Source organism: Lissotriton helveticus, chromosome 3_1, assembly GCF_964261635.1.
Source record: "Lissotriton helveticus chromosome 3_1, aLisHel1.1, whole genome shotgun sequence".
In the NCBI taxonomy this organism is placed as follows: domain Eukaryota; kingdom Metazoa; phylum Chordata; class Amphibia; order Caudata; family Salamandridae; genus Lissotriton; species Lissotriton helveticus.
Window position 1 is genome coordinate 395,805,008 of NC_136061.1, and position 25,323 is coordinate 395,830,330.

At 45.2% G+C, this 25,323-nt stretch overlaps 1 protein-coding gene across 1 annotated transcript in view; it reads right to left on the reverse strand.

The window, feature by feature from the left end:
• Nucleotides 1–8,289: 8,289 nt before the first annotated feature.
• Nucleotides 8,290–25,323, reverse strand: part of RPA1 (replication protein A1) — a 251,759-nt gene continuing 234,725 nt past the window's right edge. Inside the window, exons 15-17 of the mRNA XM_078680149.1 lie at nucleotides 22,071–22,178; nucleotides 15,780–15,866; nucleotides 8,290–9,752 (exon numbers count right to left, since the gene is read on the reverse strand). Of these exons, the coding sequence (XP_078536275.1) occupies nucleotides 9,654–9,752; nucleotides 15,780–15,866; nucleotides 22,071–22,178 (294 nt within the window). The 3' untranslated portion in view covers nucleotides 8,290–9,653. The remainder of the gene's footprint in view (nucleotides 9,753–15,779; nucleotides 15,867–22,070; nucleotides 22,179–25,323) is intronic.

A 25,323-nucleotide genomic window follows, 5' to 3' on the forward strand; every position in this document is an offset into this window, starting at 1 on the left:
TGACAGGCACCGAGGGCGAACGCACCGGCAAGGTTCCAGCGTGGGCACCTCTCACCTCCTTGGGGCTAGAGATTGTGCCAGAGGGGAATTGAGGCCCAAAGACTTTATGCAGGGAAATGTAATATCCCTGCATTTGGGCTAGTCGCCCCAGCTCCAGGATATTTAGGGAGGACCGGGAGGACTCCAGAGAATTATCCGCAACCGAAGGTTGGGAGACTGCGTCAGAAACAAACTTTCGTTTCGACCATTGGTGCTTCGGAGCCTACCTCGGCTACCCCTGAAAGGCTCCTTGACAGGACTCTGGAATTGGACGAGGACAGTATATGTGGTGCCTCAGATAACTGCCCCGTCAGACGTTTTATTCAACACTCTCAATGCCTTCAGCCGAAACCGATGACAGGAAACACACTCCTCTGAGTCATGGTGGTCTCCCAGGCACCACAAACAGATGTTATCAATGTCAGTCTGTCATAGGATACACAGGGTTTAAATCCTGAAGGCATCGCAAAAAGCACAGTTTCTCACACAAAATGTGGAGATGGACCATAAAATGGCCCCCTAACCACACCGGATCCGAGCTGCAAGAGCAGAAAAGAAACGGAGGTCGGCGAAGGAGTTATATAGACTGTTGACGTCCCATAGTGAGATGAAATCAATATGGAGTCGCACTGCAACCTCTTCCGACATGAGGACGTGCTGTGGAAAAGATTTCTGGATCCAGTCTTGCGCCTGGGAAAGGATTCTAAAGTAAGGAAACTGTCTCCATCAGATTTGAGGCACCACTAATGAAAATAAGTCAATAAGAAGACTCACCCCCCCCCCCAAAAAAAAAGGATCAGTGATAACTCAAAAGGGCTGTCACTATGAGATGGGCTGGTCAAATGTTTTGGCAAATTTGTCAATACTTTTACTCCTCTGGTGAAGGCCCAGAGTTCACTAAAAGGAGTCTTTGAAAGAAGTCATGTTTTGCTAGTGCCGGGGGATGGGGAATGTTTTCTTGGTCAAGAATTTACAAGGTCCTAAACTCAATATTGAGGTGCACGAGCCTTCAGTGGTTTCCAGTCAGCAACACGTTTCTCTCCCCAGAGAATGAGGTAAAGAGGAAGGCAGTCCAGAGGAAGAGGCAAGCAAACGGCTAGACTGCAAGGCGAGTATAAAGACTCATTCTGGTTCTTTCCAAATAAAGGTGGAGAAAGCCAACGTTATCTCCAGTTTCATTGGAAGGAATGTCTTTCAGATTCAGACCCTTTGGTCTGAGCCTGGCACCTTGGTGTTTCACCAAAATACTGCTGTGTAGCAAGTTGTCTTTTTTTTTGTGAAAGAGGGGTGAGGATCCCAATGTATTTAGACAAATGGTCCTTTACCAGTTTTCCAGGGACCACTGGGGGCCCACAACACTGACTCAGGGGGTTCAGTGAACACTTAGAAAATGAAATACTATTAATAGATTAATAAAGAGCACATAAAGAAGCAAATTATAAATTAGATTTTTTTTTAAGTTCTGTAAACGTGAAGGAATTTGAAATTGGACATTGCGCAGGTATAGGAAGGTGAAATGGGCAAACCCCGTTGATTTTGTATCAGGAATTTGAAATCAGAGCCTAAAACTTAAGTTGATATCACAAGATTGATTGGCCAGAGAAGTGCAAGGGCATCAAACCAAATATAGTATGGATTATGTGTAGCCTCTGTTGAATTTAGAAAGGCTAAAAACCTGCCAAAGAAAACATTGTTCTTTAATATTATTGAATTAAATAAAATGTATAATTTGTGTATTTGTTGGATGAATGTCTGTTTCCTTATTTTTTAATAGTTTAGCAGTTCAAATCCTTAAAATTGCTTAAGACGAAATCCCTGAATTCCAATAATTACTCAGTGGGGGTCCCCGGATTCCAATAACTCCATGGGGGATCCCCGGATTCCAGTAATGATTAAGATGATTGGGACGGGGAGGAGGGGGCGCCGGAGAAGTCAAAAGGTTAGGAACCCTTGATTTAGACAGTTTCCTATTCATGGATCAGTATCGTGTTGAGTTGGTGAATCCGTCGAGTTTGGCGCGGCCCTTTTCAGAGAGTTGGGAAAGTCTATTTTTATCCCCGACAAAGTTGTAGAATCCCTGGATTTTCAGGTAGGTACGAAGGAAGCAGTGTTGAAAGTTTCCTCCGAAAGTGAAGAGGATAAAGTTGGAGATCAAGCGGGTTTTGAAAAGGAAGTCAGTGTCCATGAGAACGTTAGTAGGGGGTGACTAGTCGAACGTCCTCATTTCAGACTCTTTTTTCAGGACCACTTCATAACAAAGCACTTCAGAGTCTAAAAACTTCTGCATCACAAAAAGGTCTTTGGTAAAGAGATCAGGTGGAATAGGCAGAAGAGGCCAGGAAGAAGTGGAACAACCTGAATACATTGAACGGCCAGGCTACTCTTGTTTAAAAAAAAAAAAAAATCTTGTTATCTTGTTCTAGACCTGTGGATATTTGTGTTGTTAAATACTCTTGGTTTAAACCCATACTTTGTTTTGGAATTAGATGAGAGCTTTGAAGAGTTTCAAAGAGGTTTCGAGGGGATGCTCAGTTATTATGAAGATGGACAATGTGTCAGTGGTACGCTATACAAAGACGTTAGGGGAAAGCCGATTGAAGGGTCTTTTGGATTTGGCAATGGAGTTTTGGGATTTTTGTAAGGAAAACGAATTGGTAGTGAAGGCTGCGTGTCTGCCAGGATGACAAAATCAGGCAGCGTGCTGGAATTCAAGGTACCAAAGGGACTACAGAGACTGGTGACTGGACCAGGAGGATTTTCTAGAGATTTATCGTATGTAGGGTCTTTGGAATGCATCAACAACAGCACAATTGGAATGCTATTTCAGTTGGAGTCCACACTAAGCTGCTCGGGCAATGGATGCTTTCTTGCAAAGGTGTAACACAAATTGAAGGCGTATACATTTCCTTGGGGTATAGAAGTTTTGGTGATGGCAGTAGAAAAGTGTTGATTAATTTCTGTTTAAAGAGGAATGTTAATAGGACCAGGAGCAGAGGAGCATCGTCTAGAAGTGTTGAGAACTGTGAACATTCTTCATTGGAGAGTATTAGTTATTCAGGAGAGTTCAATGGCCTCTCATCGGAGGCTTCAGTCTCTCTTGGGCTCCAGGTACGAGGACACAAAGAAGCACTGGCATAGCCAATATGTCTCGCTTTTTGGACCCTATAAGTATTTACTTATGCAGCAGAATATCCTTGGTGCAACAACACCAACTGTTGCATGGCTAAACACTTATAAGGTCCCAAATGCGAGACCTATTGGCCATGCCAATGCTTGTTTATTTTTGTGCATTCCGAGAACGTGATGACTGCTTCTGAGCACTAGCCTACTTGTATTCTACCCATACTGGCCTTGTGTACGAAGCCTCGGTAACTGTGACGTCTTTATTGTTCCCGAGAAATAACGACACCCTGGGATTCTCATTTATTAAATACAATATTGATAATTTCAAGTGTCCTAGTGTTAATGGAGCATTCATTGCACGTAGACTTTATTACATACCTCCCCAAAATCTGTACGTCATGACGGTTACCGCTTTTTTTTTTTCAGCCAATACATTTTGCCAGTTTTGGGTTGGCGCACTTATATTAATCAGGGGAAAAAATCTGCCTGTTGATTTTTTAACAAAAATGGCATATCGCTTTGTAAAAAGGGGTTTGCACGGGTGTCAACGTTTTATGAAGTGAGCGTAATGAAGACCCTAGTGTTAGAGGTGGGCGAGGCACTAATAGCTCGAGCCAGGCTTGAGCATGAAATCTGGCTCAGATGGATGTTCGTTGGAACCGCGAACCCCTAACCAGGCAGCTGAGCTTTCATGTGGCTTCTGTCTGCCTCCCTCTACCCAGGAAGATATGGTGTCAGGGAAAGAGCTAACGGTTTTGGAACTGGTGAACCAGCTTTGAGTCTCGCGTCGGCTCAACTTCCTGTGATTCTGGGCAAATCGCATAATATCCCAATGCCTTTAAAGAATGAGTATGACCTGGTGTAACGTAACTGGTACCCACTCAAAGACAATGTGAAGTTCGCACTATATAAAAGCGGCAGAAAAATAAAGAGGTTACAAAAAATCATTAACATAAAAAGGAAAACAAGATATCAGATTAGTGGCTAATCTGTACAAACAGTCACCATAAAACATGGATAAATCGCGGCTTACCTCCTTAAATTGTGTGATCCTAAGCAAACGTTTTACTTCACCAAAATGCCATTTTCTTCATTATGCATAAGAAACCACTTTTAAATATGCGGGTTCAGTTCCCCAGACTCGTGCCCTGGGGACTTTCCCAAAGCTAACACACTCTTTTTGTGCCCTTCACAAAGCCCTTGCGTTAATACATAATTAATTTCCCCATTCATGCATTTGTGCGTTCATCCACTCTCCAAAACATTGGCTTATTTTGCCAATCACCTACTCAGCTATGCCAAACTGGCCATTCAATGAAGAAGCACTTCCGCTTTTAAAAAAGCCCGACCTATCAGCTATGACAATACTTTTAGGAAATTGAGCCACACATTTGTTTTTTCACGATCACAAAAAAACTAAAACAATAACAATTTCTACAGTTTCCCCTAATCTCCTCATATTTAAGATGCTCCTGCGCCAGAATTTAACGTTTTTGAAGCAGGTAGTTATAAAGCTGTCTTGGATTGAACAATGCTCAGGCTGACAGACTCAGATTGCTCTAGTGACTCGCCCAAGGTGTATAAATTGTCACTCCCTGCTATGTGAGAATATAGAGAATTTCTGAACCAGCACCCCCCTCCGCAAGCGAATAAAAATGAGAATTAAAACAAAACGTTTTCAGTCCAAAATAAAGTTTCAAGTTACCTTTCAAGAACTGGAACCCCACTATTCCATCGAGGTTCAGGTCCTTGTAAGCTTTTTCCAGGTAGGCCGTGCTGTTTTGCAGAGAGCTGATGAGTTCATTTGGAAGTTTCTCACTTTTTGTAGGCCCCGGAGTTAGCGACGCTACTATGACCGTTAATAAAAGCGGACCCATAGTTGGGACAGGAAGTAGATGCGCACTGTACAGGTGAGGCGTTCACCAGGATGCGCACACTGGGAATGCAAAAATGCAAAGAGTTTCTCCCTCAAACACATATGTTCCTATTTCTCTCAGTTAACAGAGCGACGGGGCGGGAACACAACTTAATTAATTGACACAAGGAAATATCAAGAGTGGCTCAAGGCTACCGGGCAGTAACGCGTGTTAAAAGACAAGGGAAGTGTTTTTGCTTTTTGGTCGCCCTCTAAAGCTTCCTCAGGAGCCACCTGACCTGGGATTCAGCAGATTAACACGAGAGACGGGATTAATGGACAGCAGGAAACGTGTTAGAGAGCACAGTATTCAGTAATTAGAAAGCTGTAGAGTACAACGACCGCCCTCTTGGAAGAGAGAGAGAGAGAGGGGGGGTGGAGGAGCATGGCTTAATGAGCCATTACAAAAGCCAGGTGGCCTGTGCATGTTCACGCTGCGCGTAACCGCACGCTGGTGGCCGGTAAAAAGCTTTGGTAGCACTTTTAAAAGCCAGTTTCTAAATGTCTCGCAGACCAGCGCATGTGCGCTGGCTCTAGCGAGACCTAAAAAGACGATTGAAAGCATTTTGATTCCTTGGAGGGGTTTGCAGTAATGTTGGCAATTTTCTTAATTGCGCTATCTGGTAAAGGTTTAAGCTACACGTCTATTAAATGTAATAGGTCTGCGGTTGCCGTGCGTCATAAGTTGGCGGATAGCAAGTCAAACTGGACGGGATATGTTAATTTGTAGAGTGATGAAGTCACATTAAACTTCATAGACCTCCCAAGGCAAAGCATAGCTGTTTATTGTGCTAATATGGTTTTCACTTAGACTGAAAACTGGCCAGGTAATGCACTATTAAGTTTGCATTGGTTCAGTTGTAAATGGACATCTTTGGTGTGTCTGATCTCCTTTACGAGGGTTTTTAGATGTTTGTGCATTACAGTTATTTGGAAGGTTCTACTCTCCTGAAGGGGATGGGGTTATAGTTGTAGTCTCACGATGAACAAAAACTGTGATTTCAAGAATTTTCTATCCTAGATTAGAGGCAAAATTTAATTTGAGTGTGGAGAGTTGTTTTAGGGAGTATAAGAGAAGACTGCTGGAATTCAGAGCTGATGGGGTAGTGTGGTTGCTTTTATCTCAGGTGAAGCCTCGCAGACCTGTTACCTCAGTTACTGTGCTAATTTGGGAGAATTTCGACATGGAATAAGTCTGGGTAGTTAGAAATTGTCAGTTCACTCTGTAAGGGGTACAATGAGTAGCAAAGGCTTTATATATAATTATGGTGAGGTTTTTTTTCCATTTAAGATGGCCTATGATTCAATGAAGGACAAATTGGCAGAGAGAAGTTAGTTTATGGCAATTGAATGTGAGGTTTAGTTGGATTTGGAGAAAACTAAAAAATAAAGCAGACTTAGAGCAGAACCAAAAGGGGGAAATATGGAAAGTTGGGGAATGAGTGGTGGGGGGTTATACAGCTGCTGACTAATGTTCAAGGTCTTTCATATTGTCATTGTTAAGCTTTGAAGTGCTGCATGGGGCAGTATTGATTTGTTTGTCTACGTGTCCTTAATAAACTTGATATCCCTATTAATCAATCTGGAGACTCTGAATTCTATACCAAGGTTAGTCCTTTATAAACATAGCTTTTTGGTTTGTCTCTTCCTAGAGTTCCTTTTCTTTTCTTCATTCGGGATGGTTTGATGCCTTTCTTCCTTAGTGCCAGAAGCCCACAAGTGATTGTGCGCTTAATTTATCATGTCAAGGGACAGGCCAAGATTAGTGTAAAAAAAAAAAATAGAAACCCAGGATACCAGATACACAAAGACTGGCACTCAGGGGCAGAAAACAGTTTAACACCATGCAGGGGACATTTAGCATGGAAAGGATGCAACTGGGAGTACCGTTCAAGCCCTGCCACATGGAACAAAATAAATAGTAATAGATGGGAAAAGATTTACACTGGTGACCAGTTGCTAAACAGTACAAGAAGACTGTGCGGCAAACAGTGAGGGAGGTGAAAGAATCCCATACAGTGCACATCGGTGGTGCGCAGTGAAGACAGATTTCCATTTTAGACATCCTTGGGTGATAACTATTTGCTTTCCCAATTTGAGTGGTTATCCTTGTGGCCCAAAATAAGAGATAGGACACGAATGGGGGGCCCTTTTCAAACACTTTCTGGGTGCATTAAGTCAGAAAGAGCACTGACCAGAGCAATGAAGCAATGGAGAGCCTGGATAAACATTTGTGGTACATAAGAAATCGAGGAGTAAGACAAATGTATGTGAGCAAATGTCCAGTTCAAGCTCACTATGGCTGGCTGCACAACAGAAAATGAAAGGGAAGCACACATGGGAAGGACACTCCTGTGGGCCCAGTGTAACTTAGCTAAATTATACAATGAAAATAGCAGTACAGGGCGTTTTCTTGGCACAAAACTGAGCCAGAATCCCATGTAGTGCAGAGTAAGGACGCAATGGAAGGCCCTGTGGCATACAATATAATCGTCGGGAAACAAATAGAGTGAAGAACGTGCAACCTACGAGCACAAGCCTTGTAGAGGCGCACTGGGCGGATCTCCGGACAAAACCAACAGCACCAAAGGGGAGAAGGACATGGCCGAGTACTGATATGGAGCCAAGGATGGCGCTATACAACGCTAACAGAAATAGCGCCAAGGGAGGAAAGTAAGTGGGCTGTAGACCGGTTGATCATCACTTTGGCGGTATAAAATGGTAAGAGAACTGGCGAAAAGTCAGAAAGGATGCGCTAGAGTTCTCTTTGGTGGTTGACGACGACACAGACCGAAATCGAGAGCGCTGTGCTGGGAAAACAGACCCGGCAGACGTATCATTAACGTGATTAGGAGCACGCCAGGCTCCATTCTTGCACGCCTGAGAAGTTCAGGAACGTAATTACTGTTTTCGGCATCTACTTTGTTGTCTGTACAAATCTCAAAGGCTGGTTGGTTTTGGAGCGCTGTGTAAACGTCAATAGGCATTTCCCAAGCCCTGGATCTTCGGCATTCGCAGGCCACGCACGGCGAACAAGAGCTGTGGACGCAGAGAGCAACGCCGTGAAAGCGGCTGCCACCGCCGGCGGAGGGAGAGAGAGAGCCTGGGAGAAAGACGCCCCCTCCGCCCAGCACTTCACATGAACAGCAATTAATACGGCTCCACCACTTAGGCAGGCTTCATGCCCATAAAGGAGAAAAGGAGCCGGCAGATTACACAAAACTAGACACTGTTTATTTAAATCCAGCACTAAAAATAAAAAGGTTTTATTCTCAGCCGCCCCCCTGCGCCCTCAACCCCCGTGAGCTGTCAGTCAACCTCGGTACAAAAGAAAAAGCAACACAAATAAGCACAACAAAAGAAGCAGAACAGAAGAAAATGTACAGGCAGCAAACTTCAGCAATTACCCGACACCCCCTCCCAAAAAGAGCAATATTAATTTAAATGAAAACTGCAGCAAAGCTTTGTAGTTCTGCAAATCTCCCTGGGGGCAGCGAGTCAATGCTTATCAGCACTCCTCAGAAGAGACAATTTTGATTAACATCAGCGTCATCCGACTGTGTATTAAACCCTGAAGGGAGGCTCGTCCTGATAGGAGATATGTGTCTGATTAACATTTCTGCCACGCTGCTGTTCGGAGCACTAACCAGCAGCCACGTACACCCTGGAACAAGGAGGCAGAGAGAGGAAAGATGACACCACACGTCAGCAATCCCAAGCAAGGGGCCGTCGCCTTCACCTTCCACCAGCCGATTAGCCCCTTAGGTAGACCGGAAATTCCACCACGCTCCATCTGACAAATGAGGACAAGGTGAAACCCAGGGTGTTGAACGGAGATGGGGGTTAGAAGGTACGTCCGTTCCAGGCAGTTTCTATTCCAGTGGATGACAGATGAAATGTGGCAGGCTACGGTGCCCATACTGCTGTGGACACAATCACCTATCCACGCAGGGCACAATATATGCTCCACCAGACCCCATTAAACCTCAAACCAGCATTGATGTCATGGCACAGATAACGTGCATTCCAAATGAAGAGTGGCTGCAGGTAAGTACACCTAAAACCTAAAAAGATATATTGTTGGGAGCTAAGCTGGGAGAAAACCTGTAGTTTCCTTCATGATGCATGCCCGACCCCTCACACTCCAAGAAAAGATCAGCTAAGTGCAAACAGTAACACCTACATCAATCTGTCCCCGCTGTAGCAGAGCTGAGCTCCCCTCATTAGTAGAACCCTGCTAAGAGAGCACTCCCGGGTATGTGACTGAGGGTGTGATCCCACAAGGGGTCTAGGGAGATTGCAGGGAACCCAGAGACCCATTATTGAATATGGAAAAAACACAGGCAGGTGGACAGCCACAAAAGGCTCCTCACGAGGGTTAGAAAATACACAGGGATCAGAGGAGACGTTGCTGAGCCATCTCCCAAAGTGTAAAGCAGTCCGATTAGGAGTCTATTTAAGCGCGCTGTCGTGGCACACAGTGAAGTGATGTAGATCCCACACCTCTTCTCGAGGCATAGGAGATGAAGGGGCCTCGATGTTCTTCTGTGCGGAATCAGCAGCACAATCAACTTTCTCAGGCCATTTTCCTTATGTTCATAATCAGCCTCTTGGCATGCTCCTTGTGGTCCACTGGCTTCACATCCATGACAGTCCCCTTGATGCGTGACTCATCCTGAGAATGACAAAGGCATAAATAGGTTAACAGTCGCTCCTGCCAAGGCGTACACCCCATCTGCTTAAAAGTTAGCAATCTAGTAACAGACCGCAAGTCTTCGGAGTGTTGGTCTTAAAGAAATCTGGATCATTAAGCAGTGCAAACAAAACATGCCTTTAATGTATTTACAGGACAACGATTGGTGTGTCACCCTCCTCACCATAGAATGCACAGAGACCCAACTTTGATTTACATTTACACTGTGCCACAATGGCATCTTGCACGAGTTTAGAAGAGGTTTGTAATTCAGAACAGACTTTTTTCACAAGGGTCTGGGCGTACCATTTCAACAACCATCTTTACTTTTAGAGCCACATACCCATTTTTTTTTGTCCCTAATATTTTTTAAAAGAACAATGTTAAGTCAAGTAAGCCGCAACATTTACTGTCTCTCCCTACCTTATGTCACCGACACTAAACTTCCTACACAGACAGCCCTCCTTTCCTACGCTACTTAGTGTCCATGAAAACAGAAGCTCATGCAATTGTATGTACTATAGGGACCAATAACTTATCCGATAGATGCTTGCACCCACGTCTTTTAAGGAGAATATGTAGGTTTCCAAAAATGTGTGCATTTTATATCACAATCTCAGTCATCAAACTAGATGGGCTGTAATTACCATACTCTGTTAAACTAGGTTTGCAGACCTGTAGAGTTTGAGAGATTTGGCAGTGTTGGGTTTTGAAAAAATACCCCTATAAGTTGCACGCTGTTTGGATCTGTAGCTGCAACGGACACAGGCTGCCCAGAGAGCTACTAAAGCTGCCACTGAGTGTGTGTGGCACAGGGTTGGACTGGCCTAAAGGGCAATCAGGAAGAGCCCGATGGGCTAGTCTGACAGGTTAATGTGTGGGCACGATTTCTGGCTGTTTGTGAGCCTGTTTTATGGTCTGTTGGGACGGTTTTTTATAGTTGATTTCCCAGATATTAAAACAATCATTGCATAAAATCTTCATTAACTTGCAAAACACCGATAGAGCCTGTCTTTACCAGTTCAAAACTGCCCCAATTTGTAAACATGGGCAACTTTTTAAGCTTCACTAACGGGGGTCACTTTTAATTTGGTACTTGGGTCTAACTTCTGGCCCATTCTAAAACCATTGTGGCAGCCCCTAGCCTGCGGTCTGCAGTTGATTGGAGCATGCTTCAGTCCCAGACTGGCACCACCTCTCAGGTGGACTAGCTGGATAAGTGTGTCAGTGAATAGTTTGTCCATCAACACATACATGTGTGTATTAGCCTGTTCAATTACCATACGGTGGTTTGACAAGGGAGGAATGTCTGCACTAAGTTTTGTAACTGGTGTTCAAGGTCATACTCTTACACACTAGGCCAGAGAACTATAAAATCCATACTGCCTGTGCTTATGATATATAGAGTAATCTACAAGGCTACCTGGTAAAACAGACCACATGCATACAAGAACAAGCATTGGCAAAGCGGATAGGTCTTGGCAATGCCTGTGCTATTGCCCTTGTCAATGTGAAGGTCTTTTAGCCATGTTGTCTACCAGCACATCTGCTGTTCAGCATGACAAAGTTACTTGAAAGCCCAGAATCACAAGATGTTGAGTGGCCAGAGTCTCTCTGCCCCCTCAACCTCCAAGATGAGTTTATTTTCCCGACCCTCCTAACATAAAAAAGTGCTATAACGTGGCCTGCGCTGGCCGCATCATAGCGATTTTTTCAGTGACTTTCAGTCATGCTGAAAAGCAGATGTGATGCTAGACAACATGGCTAAAAGACATTCAAATTGAAAGGCCAACAGCTCGGGCCTTGCCGAGATTTATGGGCTTTGCCAATGCTTTCGATGTGTTGACAGGGCCTTACTGAAACAATGTGGAAGTGATAGTGAGAAACAGTTGAGCTTTGAAGTGTAGCAAGGATGTGGCATAATGGCAAGAGCTGCTGACAGGGGAACTGAGGAACCAGGTTCGTATCTCAGGGTTGGCTGAACCATTTGCGATTCTGGCCAAATAACTTCAACTTCCACCCCCTACTACAATGAACGTGTCATTGTGTCATGTGACTGGTGAGCACTTAAAGCGCTCCAACACCATTGGCTGGTGTTAGCACTACGGCAAGATGAAAGACGGAGTGCTCCAATACCACTGGATCGTGCAATATAAAAGCAGCAGTAACGAGGGAGATAGTGGGGGGATGGGTCAAGCAGGGAAACAGGAGGGGATGGGGAGATGGGCAAGAGCAATGACCGGGGGAAAACAACATAACTGAAGCAGGATCAACAACAAAAATCAATGTGTCTTTGTGCAATGTAACTGGTAAGCGCTTAAAAGAGCTCCAATCTCATTGGCTTGAATTCGTGCTATGGCAAGATGGACGACAAAGCGAGCGCTCCAATACCATCGGATCAGACAAAAAAATAAAGAAATAAACAGGGGCTGTTCGTGTTTTAACCACATCGCTGCGTGCAAGATTCCCCATCTGTGCTGGACCACAATTAAAACGGGTGTGGTCATGACGAGCTGAGCTCGTCATGACCATGGAAGGGGTTAACAACTTTTTAAGAAATGCATTTGTTTATGTACATGGGCATGCATTTTTGTGGTAAGTGAGTATGTGGACAAGGGAGACGGTCAGAAAACACAAGTACTACTATGGAGTGCTTGAAAACAAAAACAAAGATATAGCTCCGCAAAATCAAGAGCAGTGCAAGGAGACGTACTTAGTCTATGCGCTATGGGAGGGCCAAACACAAGAAGAGGGCATGATGCCTGCATGCCATGACAAATGGCATCAAAGAAAATGAGTGACGCCGAAGTTTACCATCTGTAGGCGATGGGCAGCCTGTAAGGCCACAGACAGAACACAAGATATATCTTCGAGACAGCGCATGCGCAGTCTAGCTCAGACCCAAAAAAACATGAAAGCAAATGCTTAATTGCCAGTCTAGGGCCCATCTTTGAATTATGAGCCCCGGAGAGCTGTTAGAGAAGTGGGGTCATGCTCCATGCTTAATATCCCAGCAGTTAATGGGCTAGCAACCGGCTCGCTTTATTGGATTCTTCCACAATGTATACAGGCTTGCGTGCCAAGCTATTCTGTTTAATGGACATTTTTCTGTGTGAGTGCTTATCCGCATGCTGCAGGCACATGTTTAGTGAGTTTAGAGAGAGATCTTTATGCAGCATTTCAGAAAAAAACAAGACTCCGTGGGGCATCGAGATGTACGAGACCGATTCAGCAACAGAGGGGGAAGTCACTGAAAATCGTTCCTGTTGCGTCTAGATATATATTCAAACACGTAACAAAGCCAACCAAAAGCACACATAGTATGCACGGCGTGCACAGTTCGAGGGTCCATGACTGCGACATGGAACCAGTAATTCGTGCTGAAAAAGTATTTTCTTATTTTAAACCTGGAGCTCGCAAGGAATTGATAGAGCCCAAGACCCCCGCCACAGTCCAGTCAGCTAACGGCCAGTAGCACTTCAGTTTCAGGCTTCATAAACAAAGCGGTTCACAAGTAATAGTGCGTTAAAGAGGTCTCCCGTGAAGATGTTTTCACTGAACATGCTTGTGGAGTATGTGTGAAAACACGCACTTGTCAACTCTGCGAAATGAATCGCTTTGTATAAAAGACAAGGCTGAAATGAGCGTTCATTTTTTTTTACATTTATATCACCAAATCGCGCCTTATTAAGGCACCTAGTTTCTCGCGATCCCTTTAATGGAGAACGGAAACGTGAAATTAGCAATTTTCGAAGGATCACATTTCTGATCAAGTGGAGATGCCGGAACTAGGACTCGGGCCTCCCAGGCGCATGACTCAACATTTCTGCCGGCTGAATTTCTCCAGGGTGTACTGAAGACACGTATGCGGCAGGAAAAAAAAGACAACTTCAAAAGATGCAGTTTGCAGGGGGCGTCGCAGTCCCCTCTGCAGTTCTATTTAAAGGCCTGTGCTTTAAAAAGCATCAAGCTGTGGGACCCTTTCCGTCGAGCTGCGCAAGGAATCAAACAGCGCCGTCTGACCTCTCCCCTCCCACAGCAGCGCTTCAAGAACTTTCCAGGTACTCTTCGCCGTTTCTCTTCTCGAGTTTTCCACTCTCCCACAGAGCTAACGAGGTTTGTGTGGGGGAAACAGCAGGCGCTTCAGACACGAGGGGCCCGGCTTCGCAGGGAAGCCGGCAGACGGGCCGCCCTGCCTTAATTTGTAATTAAAATCCCTCGTTCTTCCGATTATAAACGAAAAGGCGCCGACGCACGTTTAGTTCGGCTGACGGTCGTTCCCGGGGGCACGCGCGCGCCCGGGGAGCTCAGACTGTCGCGAGCGCTCACGCGCGTGCGCTGGTGCAGGCAGGGACCACGCGCCCATCCAGGCGCTTGCTTCGGCGCCGGTCCACTGCCGGACTCGTCACCTGGCGAGGGGAGTGCGGGGCCGGCGGGCGGGAGACCGAAAGCAATTAGGATTTCGACAGAAGCTCTGGGTGGGCCGCAGCTGGAAACGAGGCCTTGCAAATAGAGTTTACTGGTGTTAATTGGGAGACTTCCATCCTCCGGTTCCGGAGGTTTATGTGCTCTCCAGTAATGGAAGCAGGGAGCTGTGGAATAAAACGTTTATGCATTGTGATTCTGAGGAGATAGCATGAAGAGGCCGTGGACTAACCAACTCCCACAACAGTCTGACATGTCCCAAACACATCAGCCATCCCTGTGATGGTCTGGAGATACGGGAACATTGGCCACACTCTCCGAGGCTCAGAAGGGGCTGCTTTGAAAAGCGCCTCCAGTCACCATCACCGAGTAGCCCAGGAGAAAGAGGAACCGAACTGGACTACAAAAAGTCCGGTGACCAAAGAATTCTTAAAATGACCAGGCATTAGGTGATGAAGAGATGAAGCAAGCAATTGGTGCGGCTTTAAACCTCGATTGCTCCGGTGGCTGATGTGGGTTTACCAAACGCAGAGCACAAATACATCCTAAACATTATACAGCGAGCACACAGGAGAAGTAAATGAAGTGCACACTGCCATTTCTCACTGATTTAATGTTTATTTCAGGATACTAATGTATCACGGCATCTCACACAGACGAGTCCATCCAACGAGAATTGGTATCGAGTCCAGGTCCATGTACCATCGAAGCCAAGGCCAATAATTAAGAAAAATAAAGACTCACGGTCTGTCAATGACGCATACCAGGCTGGCAATCAGTATATAGTAATAATCAGCACGTGAAGGGCTAAAACCTAAACAGCAACAACACTTTCACCATGTTAAAATAGGCCCAGAGGCAGACAAGTAGCAAGGTAGCTTCGGCGCAGAGAAAACTGGACTGTGCCCAAAGAAGCTTGCACAGTCTCAACAGCTCTCCTGTTGGGAGAGGCCTACTCACACCAGACAGGCCACTAGACGTTAAGAGGATAAATGTCATGAGCAGCCAGCCTTCTTTAGCAGTCATCGCTCCATAAACTTCATCAGTGACTCCAGGACTACAACTTCTAAAAGGGACCCACTCCAGTGGAGACACGTCACCCAAATAAAGAATGGAGGCGTGGCCAACACAAGGGTGATGCCATTCATCCCAGTAGAGATTGGCATGAGATTCTGGAGGATCCTTGGGGTAAAAGCCAATACAAATGTAATCTGGACAGCCAAGAAATGTGCACCCAGCAGCCTCTGCACGGATGGCCAGACTAATAAGCCACACTGTAGGGCGAGTTAAAAAGGAATACTACTCTATTTCTTTTGCGGCTGATCCACAAGGAAATGCATCTTTCCGCTACACACTACTTGCACGTAACTCTGTAACCCTCACGGGTGAATCCCCAGGTTTACCCTCTGTCAATCTACATCTTACACCAACATTGCCCCAAGCTGTTGGAGATGATGCCTGGAAGCCTACAGTGAGTACTCTGGCACCTTTGCCATGGCAACAAAAGAGAATCTGTCTTTGAGCACTGAATTACAATTTTATGAACAATCAATGTGCTGAAAGCTCCTTACCAAGCATACTTACATTGTAGGTTTCCAACTTGACACGGATCCTAAAGGTGTAGGTGCGGAAGTTGGCGTTCTGGAACACCTCTTCATAGGCTTGCTCGTTCTGTACAGAAAACAAGAGGTGGGAAGAGTTGAACTGAGCTGTGCTGCACTATTCAACACAGTTTCATATTCACAATCTATACGGACCTTATGCATGTTAAAATTGCTCTGCCATCATGAGAAAATAAGTCTTTACCTCCTCCCCAGAGGACATAAATATAGCTAAGTCGACGTCTGCAACAGATCAGACACCCACGGAGACTTTTAAAAGGAAGAACGCAGAGAAAAGTGCTTTGTTTCTTTGCTGGCAGGAAAGGGATTTTCATGGGGGAGGCAACACAAGACACTGGAAGTAGGAGGCAAATAATCTTTAAGAGGTGGCAAAGAAAGCCGAAATCAGATTCCCCTTGTCAGCAGCTTCAAACGAATGTCAAGTTGCTAATTCACATAGGAAGTGGCCTTTGGTAGCTGCAGGACCAATAATACAAACATTTTCAAGTCACCTGCCCACAATAACGTGACTGCAAACATTTCATTCAGATTTTGACAATACCCCTTTTACCAACCCAAACTGCAAGAATTCCAGACTCACATTCCCACGATACCTCTTATAAGAGTAGATGGAAAGCATTTCACATTTACTTTCCCACAATACCCATCACTACAGCATGAATGCAACTATTTCAGTTAGACCATTTCAATAACCCGCACAAAAACTGCACTGATCATTTCAGCAATTCTTACAGGGGCGACGCTGGCAGGGGTCCTGTGGTGACCAGGAGCACCCCCTCCCTCCCCGGACCCTGAAGTGGTGAAGGGGGGTGAGCAGCGGCTTGCTAAGTTTGGAACCCGCTTTACCATTTGGAGTCGACTGCCGGACCACACAATGCAGGATGGGTGACGGGCACCGCACTGTCGCTTTGCCCGGCTGTGGCCGAGACACGTCCAGCGCTGGGGAACAGTGGTTTCAGTGCTCCCCAAACAGGGTGATGGGGCACCTGCATCAAAGGGGATCCAGCAGCCAGTTCAGGCCGCTGCGACAGAGGGAGTAGGAGCAGAAGCAGCGGCCATTTCAGGTCAGGAAGGCTTCTGTGTGCCAGTTGGTGAGTCGCGGAGCCCTGCTTGCGGCAGACATGTTCCTTGGCTGGCCCTGGGGACCTGTGTTGGGAGTGGCCCACCAGTGGCAGCTGGCTTGGCTCGCGGGTGGCAGCTAGGGGCGTGCGCGGGGTCACAATGAAAAAAACAAAACACTTACCTTCCCACCGGGTCCTGCGTCTCTGCTCCTGTCTTCCTAGGAACAGGAAGCACCCGGTTCTCCTGACCAATCAACTCTGCAATGCAGCGCTTTGATTGGTCTGAGCACCAGGACGTGTGGCTCAGACAGGGGCTGGAGGGGTAGGCATGTTCTCCACGCAGGCTGTAATGCAGCCTGCGTGGAGAACACTGAAAGTGCGCATGACTGTTTTGGGCGGCCACTAGGGAGGGTTGTACCCTGCTCTTCAGTCCTGCCCTCAAGAAAGCTCCTGCAGCAGGAGGACAGAATAAAATTATAGTAACATTACATTATTATCATTTAGTTTTTTCCTTTCTTTTCCTGCTTGAAGGCAGTGGGGCGAAGCTCCTTATCCTTCGCGGAAGAGCTGCCACTGTGGCCCACACCTCCAGAACGGACACTCTTCGATCGGGAGATGAGGAGTGGGGAAGAAACTAGCATCCTAGTGGGGCCGGGATGGGGGAGGGAGATGGAGGGGGGGGGTCGGGGGAGGGCAGATGCGGGAACCTAGAGGTTCATGGACAGGGAGGAGCTGGAGGAGACCACATGGCAGTCATTTCTGGCCACATCAGTCGCTCTGCCATTGGGGAGAGGTACTAGGCCTGCAGCAGGAAAGATTAGGCACCACATTGGTTGCTTGACGTTTATTGGTGGCCATGAAGTTTGTTCTGGAGGGGGTTTTACCTCGGTTCAACTGCGGAGCTGCACACCTCAATAGGCGAGCAGGCCAGTGCGAACCGGACAGTTGTAGACCTCATACTAAACCGGGCATCGTGGGGAAACAAACATCACTATTCCTAATAGATGTGCTCACCTAAACACCTAAAACATTCCTTTCTAAGCTTACATGGACTTTTCTTCGCTTTAGCATAGCGCGCTTCACCCATCTAGCTGGTTGAAGTGTCATGGTACCTTTGTATCTGCCATAACCTATAGCAGGCCAATTCACTCTGTATATAGTGCAGGTTGACAGACATTAACCCAGTAGGTGGTAAAAAATCTTTATAAGCATGTAGAATGTGTGAAGTCACTTTGCAGCAATTATATTATTCAATCGGGGGTGGAATCAGGGAGTTAGTTCCTTGGTCCTGAAGAAAAGTCATGGGGAATGGACTCAAACATGTAGACTTGTAGAAAGAAAGGGTCATTATATCCATACTTAATTTTTTTCTATCCATTTTTTAACCATACGGTCTGGAGGACAGATTAAAGCTTTGCTCTCCTACCAGGCAGATATTTTTAACCAAACCGCCCTCCTACTCCTATTCTATCACCATCTACAGCATACCATTCAGTGCCCCTGCATTATTTGCAGGTAGTGCACACCCCATTCTGTAGCGGTACGGGAGGAACCCTATGATAAAGCATGCCACCAAGTGGCAATCATGATGGTGGAGGGCCTTTGACTGTTGGTGGCCGTTCCGGTTTTCTCTCCTGGCCAAAATACATTTTGGACCCAGTAAATTAGTTATGTGAAGCTCCTCTATACGGAATTATGTGTTAAAGTGCAGGTGGGATGGGCTACTTCCACACCACTAAGTTGAACGTGGTATCAGTCAGGGGTGCCCCGTTTCTCTTTGCTCTGGCTATTAAGCGAGTGGCAGAATGGCGCAGGGTAGATGCACAGTAGAGGGGGGATCGGGTGGGGGTCAGGGTTGGCAGAAAGGATTGCGTTGTATGCAGACGACATGCTCTTGTTCCAGACATACCTCTAGCATTCAGGGCCGCGTGCACTGCAGAAGTTAAAGATATATGGAAACTTTTTAGGACCCCAGGTGAACCTCAGCAAGTCTTCAGTTTATATAGTGAGATAGTACACCAGAGATCGATCTCGCAGTTCTCTGGCAGGGATTTTGCTACCTGGGGGTTAATTTTTCTTCCGATGCGATTTGAGCATGGGCCCCGCTTTAGACTAGTAGCGGCAGATCTAAAGTTGTAGGCCTCTCTTCCTCTTTTAGGGAGATCGGCTATCTTTAAGATGGTACAACGAAAGAGAAAGACAGCGGACTGATGCTTCTGCACCTCACACTAGTTTCAAATATATTACAAGTCCACCGCAACAAGCCCAGGCTTAAGCAGTCAGGTGATGCCTCTGTGATCCAGATCCTACCCAATGCAAGGGTGGGCGTGTGCCAGGTAATTAAGTCCAGAGATTAATATTGTATTTTCAAAGAAAGTCTTTATTTTCAATTGGTAATTTTCTTACGTCATAGACACATTAAACTCAGCCAGCACGTTTCGTTCTCACATGGAGAACTTCATCAGGGCTCAATAGGGCGTGTACCCTCATACAACTGAAGTCTGGCTACTCATACAGGGCGCCACAATGGATTATATTGGGTGCAATATAAAACATAAATGGCACGGTCAGGCCTGACGTCTAAACGAAGGTAAGTGTCCTTAAGTAAGGAGATATATACAGGATCGCGCTCCAGAACAATTCAGCCAGGAGTAGTGTGGCATTTCAGTGTTACATCGTAACACAAATTTAATATTTAAGAGTGAAATGTTCACTAGAAACATTTTTACTGAGAATATTCGTTCATTTACAGTAACCCCTGACGAAGGGCCTGTGAATAGCCCAAAATGCATTGGGTCTAATAAAAGAACACTGCTTCGAACCCACGTTGCTTTTCTATCGTGTTCTTTAACGAGGTCCGGATGGACACATTCAGAGCATTAGAAGTGTGTGAAACAGCAGGGTCACATCCACGTGGCATTACATTGAAGAGATGACGAGATGAAAAAAAGCACGGAATACCTTTTGTAAACTTGCGGTATGTTCAGATAATTTTGGAATATACCGTTTGCGGTGCCACTGGGTTGCGGGGTGAAATGCCGCCCCTTGCTGTTCGGATGTAGGCTGCCATTTTCAGGAGAGTAATATCCATAACAATCTTAGACACAACACGGACTTCCACGTAACATCATGCTTGCAAGGTGGCAGTGAATTCCCAAAGATCCCAGCCAGGGGGATAAAATTAAGAGTGGCAAGTAAGATGATGCGCGGGAGAAGTCACTCCCCAAATTCCAGGGGTCTCTAGAGCAGACGGGTGTTCGATCTGGAGCAGACGGACGGGACTGTCTGCGCTGCAGTCATGGCTGGTGTTTGTGCCCACCCACTTATTCCAGTGCCGCGCCGGCACCTCCAAGCGTTACGTAGGTCAAAACTTAGTGACGCCTATCTAACTTTAGTAATGTGGTGGTGGTAGTGTGTGGGGGGGGTGTATCGGGAGGGGGGAGGAGAGCGGGGTGGGGGAGGGGCGGAAGGGCAGGGAAAGAAGGGAGAAGTGTTGTATATTAATGCTATGTCTTTCATTTATTTTTCCTGTTCTCTCATCCTTTTTGCTCTTAGGTTAGTCGACAAAATGATAAATATGACTAAAGACAACAAACACTTTGCCTCCAGATCCAACTACCAGGAGAAGGTTTCAGACTAGTTGGGTTTTACAATAATGGAAAAAAATTCTACATGGAAAGATGTTACAGAATCACAACAAGCCTACCCACCACAAATTGAAAGAGGAAAGCAGCCCGACCTGGGAGCCAAAGTCTCCAATACGACAAGCATTGGCAAAGCAAAGAGGTTTTACCTCTGCGAGACCCACTGGCCTTGTCTATGTTTTTTTAAAGATGTTGCACAGCAGAGCAAAATGACTCAAAGTAAATAAAAACAAAGCACTATGGCTCAGCCAGCGTTGACCGTCCAGCACTTTAAAAAAAATTAACATGTTGCACAGCAGTTCACGCTGGTGTGCAACATTTTTAAAAAACATTAAAGAGCAGTTGCTTTGCATCAGATATTTGGCATAGCTGACGTTTTTAAAGGGGTTGTGGGATTAAGGCCAGTACTTCCTCCTCTAGACCTGGATAATCCAGTTCAAGTCTTGGCGCCGGCACAACATCCTGAGATTTTGGGCAAACCGCTAACTCCCTGTGCCCAAAAAATAAAAATTAATGTGTTCTTGTGTAAAGTAAATGGTGCTCATGTAAAGTGCTCCAATGCCTTCAGGCCAAGTTTGCGCTTCATAAACCTTCCAAAAATATATATTTTTTTAAAGCAACAAGAGGGAGGAGGGAGGAAAACAATGGCGGCGGGGCGAGCGAGTAAAAAAAAAAATGGGGGTACGAAAACCGTTAAAAAAAAAAAGTATCTTTAGGGGCCTTGCTTGGTATATGCAGGGACGGAGAATGAAGCAGGCGGCAAAGAGAAGGGACTGACCAATAGGAAGCAAGAAAACGAGTGACATGGGACCCAACCAATGGTGAGTAATGGGCGGGCTACAAGTCCCTTTAAGCAGAGCATGTGTGCTGTAGGCAACACATAAAAAGGACTGCATCCTCAAGGTTGTGAAAAACAATGCATTACAAAAGAGGCAAAACATTTTTAAATTTGTTTAGCTTAGACCATGAGAAGGTCAAATGTTAACTTGTTAAAATATGTTTAATCAGGACAGGGGTCCTGGCCAAGTTGCTGCTCCCACCTAGTTTAAAGTAACATGTAAAGGGCAAGAATATTGGGGCTCAAGTTGAGAATACCTGTGAAAAGGGGACTGTGGGACGGGGTATTGGAGTGCAGAGCACTGGCATGATTTTACATGCAAGTTTTGGGAAAGATGAATGACCAGTTCTGTCGGACACATGAAGGTATACGCCAAGTTCATTCGGCCACGATCATTCAGTGGTTGACCAGTAGGTCTTTGGGCATGAAAAAGTTGATGTTTAATTTATACCCACTATACCATAATAACTATCTTCACTGAAGGCATGAACATTTACTGTAAAGAAGAGGGGCTGGGGTGTGATGTAGTTATTTCTCACTTGGCAGGTTATTCTTTGCGTTGGTACACTTTACAATGATGAATGTAATTAAACAATAAAAAGAAACATTAAAAAACGGTGATCCGACAAGCTCTGTCACAGACCAGCTGCTTTTCGGTGCACTAGTTACCCTGTGCCCTAAAACAGGCATCAATTTTACTCTGTACTAACCTTTTCCTTCAGGTCACCCAGGTATGCAGCGTTCTGCCCAAGGATCGCTTCTGCAGACTCCTGGAAACAAGTCACCCATTGATTCTCACCAAAGTCTGCAATGTTAGCCTGGAAAGTAAGAAGCACAAGTTACTGGGGACGTTCAGTAAGCAGGGTTTGCACAATTACACCACTGCTTCCAAACATAGGGGAGAATGCCAATGGGTGGCGCAGCTCTAAAGCACTAGTACAGGTGTTTTGTAAACCTTGCACTGCTTCGGCGTGGTATTTAGTAGAAAGTCAGGGCCTGTGTCTGCTGCTGAATCTATGATACCAGAGTTCTCAAGTTTCTTAGGTCCGTGCCTCAATATCTCATCCAGTCAGACTGTTTCCTTTATAGTCTCCCACTTAGTTCCCTGTTTAATGGATTATAAATTCAGGATTACACATACCAGAATCAAAAGGAGAAAGCCAGCATTGGACGATCTGCCCAAGCACGTACCTCAGAAACGTGATAGTTCATAGACGTTCAAAAGACATATGGGAACAAGCAATGGCCAAGCCAATAGGTCACACCTATGTATATGCAATTGGCTTTGCCAATGTCTTTTAGCCATGCTGTACATCAGCATGGCTGCCGTTCAGCAGTAGTTCGCATAGAGTGATGTAGATTGGTATAGAGTAGAGTGGCATGAAGTGTGTGGGATGGATTAGACAGTGGTGTAGAGCAGAGTTGCATGGCATAGTTTTGTGGAGTGGCATAGAGTGGAGTATAGCGGCATAGAGTACAGCGGTATAGAGTATAATTGTGTGGAGTAAAATTGAATGCCATAGAGTGAAATGGAACAGTGTAGAGTGGGGGATGGAGAGACATCGCATAGTGCCATTATTTGGAGTGGCGAGGAGTAGTGTAGAGTACATCAGAACTGCTTGGAGTGGTGCAGAGTAGTACAATTGTGGGTGTAAGTAACTTAAGTGGCAATAAAGATAGCAAATAGGGTGAAAGCAACATAAATAAAAAGCCATATGGGCTTGTGTTAAAAGTAGGAAAGCACATTGCATGTGCAGGAAATATAATACTGAAACGCTTATAAAATTTAAAAAAATAGTGCACTGCACAAAGACGAAGAAAGATGAGAAAGAACATATGTACTTGGTCCAAGTTTCAGAAAGGAGCTAACACCAGAAAGTAAATAAAAACCTACGTGAGCCAAGCAATTGATTGATTGTAAATGAGAATGACAATGAAATCAACCAATGGTATGCTTTTGGCAGGTTGTAAGGCCACTGAATAGTAAACAATAAATCTTGCAGCACAGCACATGCACAATTGTATGAGACATATAAAAATGACTAGAAACACTAGGGTAAATGTGCCCATTTCCCATTCATCAGCCAATATCAACCTGCTTTCCTGCAGCAGTTAGCTGCACAATTGGAATCTTCGAATTTTAGAGCTGCAGTGATGGAGAATCTGTGAAAATCTAGGGCGAGTGTCTCATGCATCCAAAACAGGACAGTCTACATTGTGATAGAACAGTCACCAAATACCCACAACTTGTGCTTTCACTAAAGCATGCAGTTCCATTTAAATACCTTCCTAAAAATACTATGGGCTTAAATAAAGATATTTTCTTTTTTAAAGGGATGTTATAGCTGGGTGTCTCTCCATAGAATAAACAGCTTTAACGGTACCCACTTTTTTTTCTCATATCAATTTCTCAGTGTAGGTTTAGTGACTGTCACGGGTGTGATACAGGTAAAGATGGTCCTTATTAGGGCATTAGTTCTGAAAGAGGGCCCGAGTATCTGGAGGAACTTGGTTGTCCCTGAACAGTTGTACACAGACTGAACACTCTGTGCAGGATAGGTTACCCCTTTCATCTGTGGTTAACAGTCAACATGAACTCGGCTACCCATGAAATGTATGGTATAGGGTTAATGTTGCAAATAACACAAGATGCTTTAGCAATGGTGAATGTTTGTATGATGGCAGTAAAGACACTTCATGTTCTTCAGAGCTATTTTGCACTTGCTTTCATAGCTCTAATGGTATACCCATTTATAAAGCAATGTGTACAAAAGAAACTTAGATGATGTCATCAGCAATGCCATAAGCAGTGTATGACGGGGCGGAATTTATAGTTAGCTCTGCTAACTATAACTCGTGAATTTGAGGTTTTTTTTAAGCTCAAAACATTGTCGCAGAAAAATTAGTTAAACTATTACATTACTTTAACCTTTGTTTTTTTTTCAGTGATTTTTCACTTTTTTTTAACAAAACGAATCGTTTCTTACCGGTTGGTGTAGTTTTGCAGCTTTAAGAATTTTCTGGATGCGAGCACTGAACTGGTAGTGAGTGTTGCTGATCACAAATCTTAGTAGGCGTTTGTGTCCTCTATTGATGGGGACGTGTATGTACGCGTCCTTTAAAATCTATAGTTGCCATGTAATCCCCTTCCTGTACCTGGGGTATTACTTCTTGCAGAGATTTGATTCTTTGTATGTATAGACGTTCTTATAAAGCGCTATCACTGTCACCCGCCGGGCATCCTGGCGCTTAGACTATTATGACACAAAGCGAGATTTTACCATCTTCCGATCTATTTACATTGTTCTGGGGAACAGGTGGGTCTTTAACTCTTTTTTAAAGATGGAGAAAACTTCCAGGCCCCTAAGACCCAGCGGTAGAGAATTCCACAGCCGTGCTGCGGCAATCCTAAAGGATCGTCCGCCCATCCGGGTCCTCCGAAACTTGGGTACTACGACCAAGTGAGCCGAGGCTGACCGGAGTGATCATGAGGGAATATACCATGAAAAAAGATCCTGCAAAGGGGCCGGACCTTGACTGTGTAAAGCTCTAAAAACAAGACATAGAGCCTTGAAGTTCACCCGTTGAAAAATTGGGAGCCAGTGGAGGTCCCTGAGTGCCTTAGCAGAAGAGTCCGAGCGACGTCGCGAAAGTGCCAGTTTGGCGGCAAAATTCTGTATTCGTTGGAGTTTGTGTCCTTATGAACTTGTTTAAGAAGCTTAGGTCCAAGATAGGCCTTATTTGTTTCTCTGTACGGTACTATCTCTACTGCCTCCTTGTTGAGCAGTTCCTGTGCCTCTAGTAGCAAGAGTAAACGTTCTTTTGCAGAGTGTGACTTTTGCTTGGCTTCCTGTTTGGAGGTTGTTTTATTAGTTCTATACAGTAGTCATATTGTATGTTGTTTAGTATCCATTTGTCCATTGTGACCTTCTTCCATTCTTGGAGGAAGTCCCTTATGCAGCC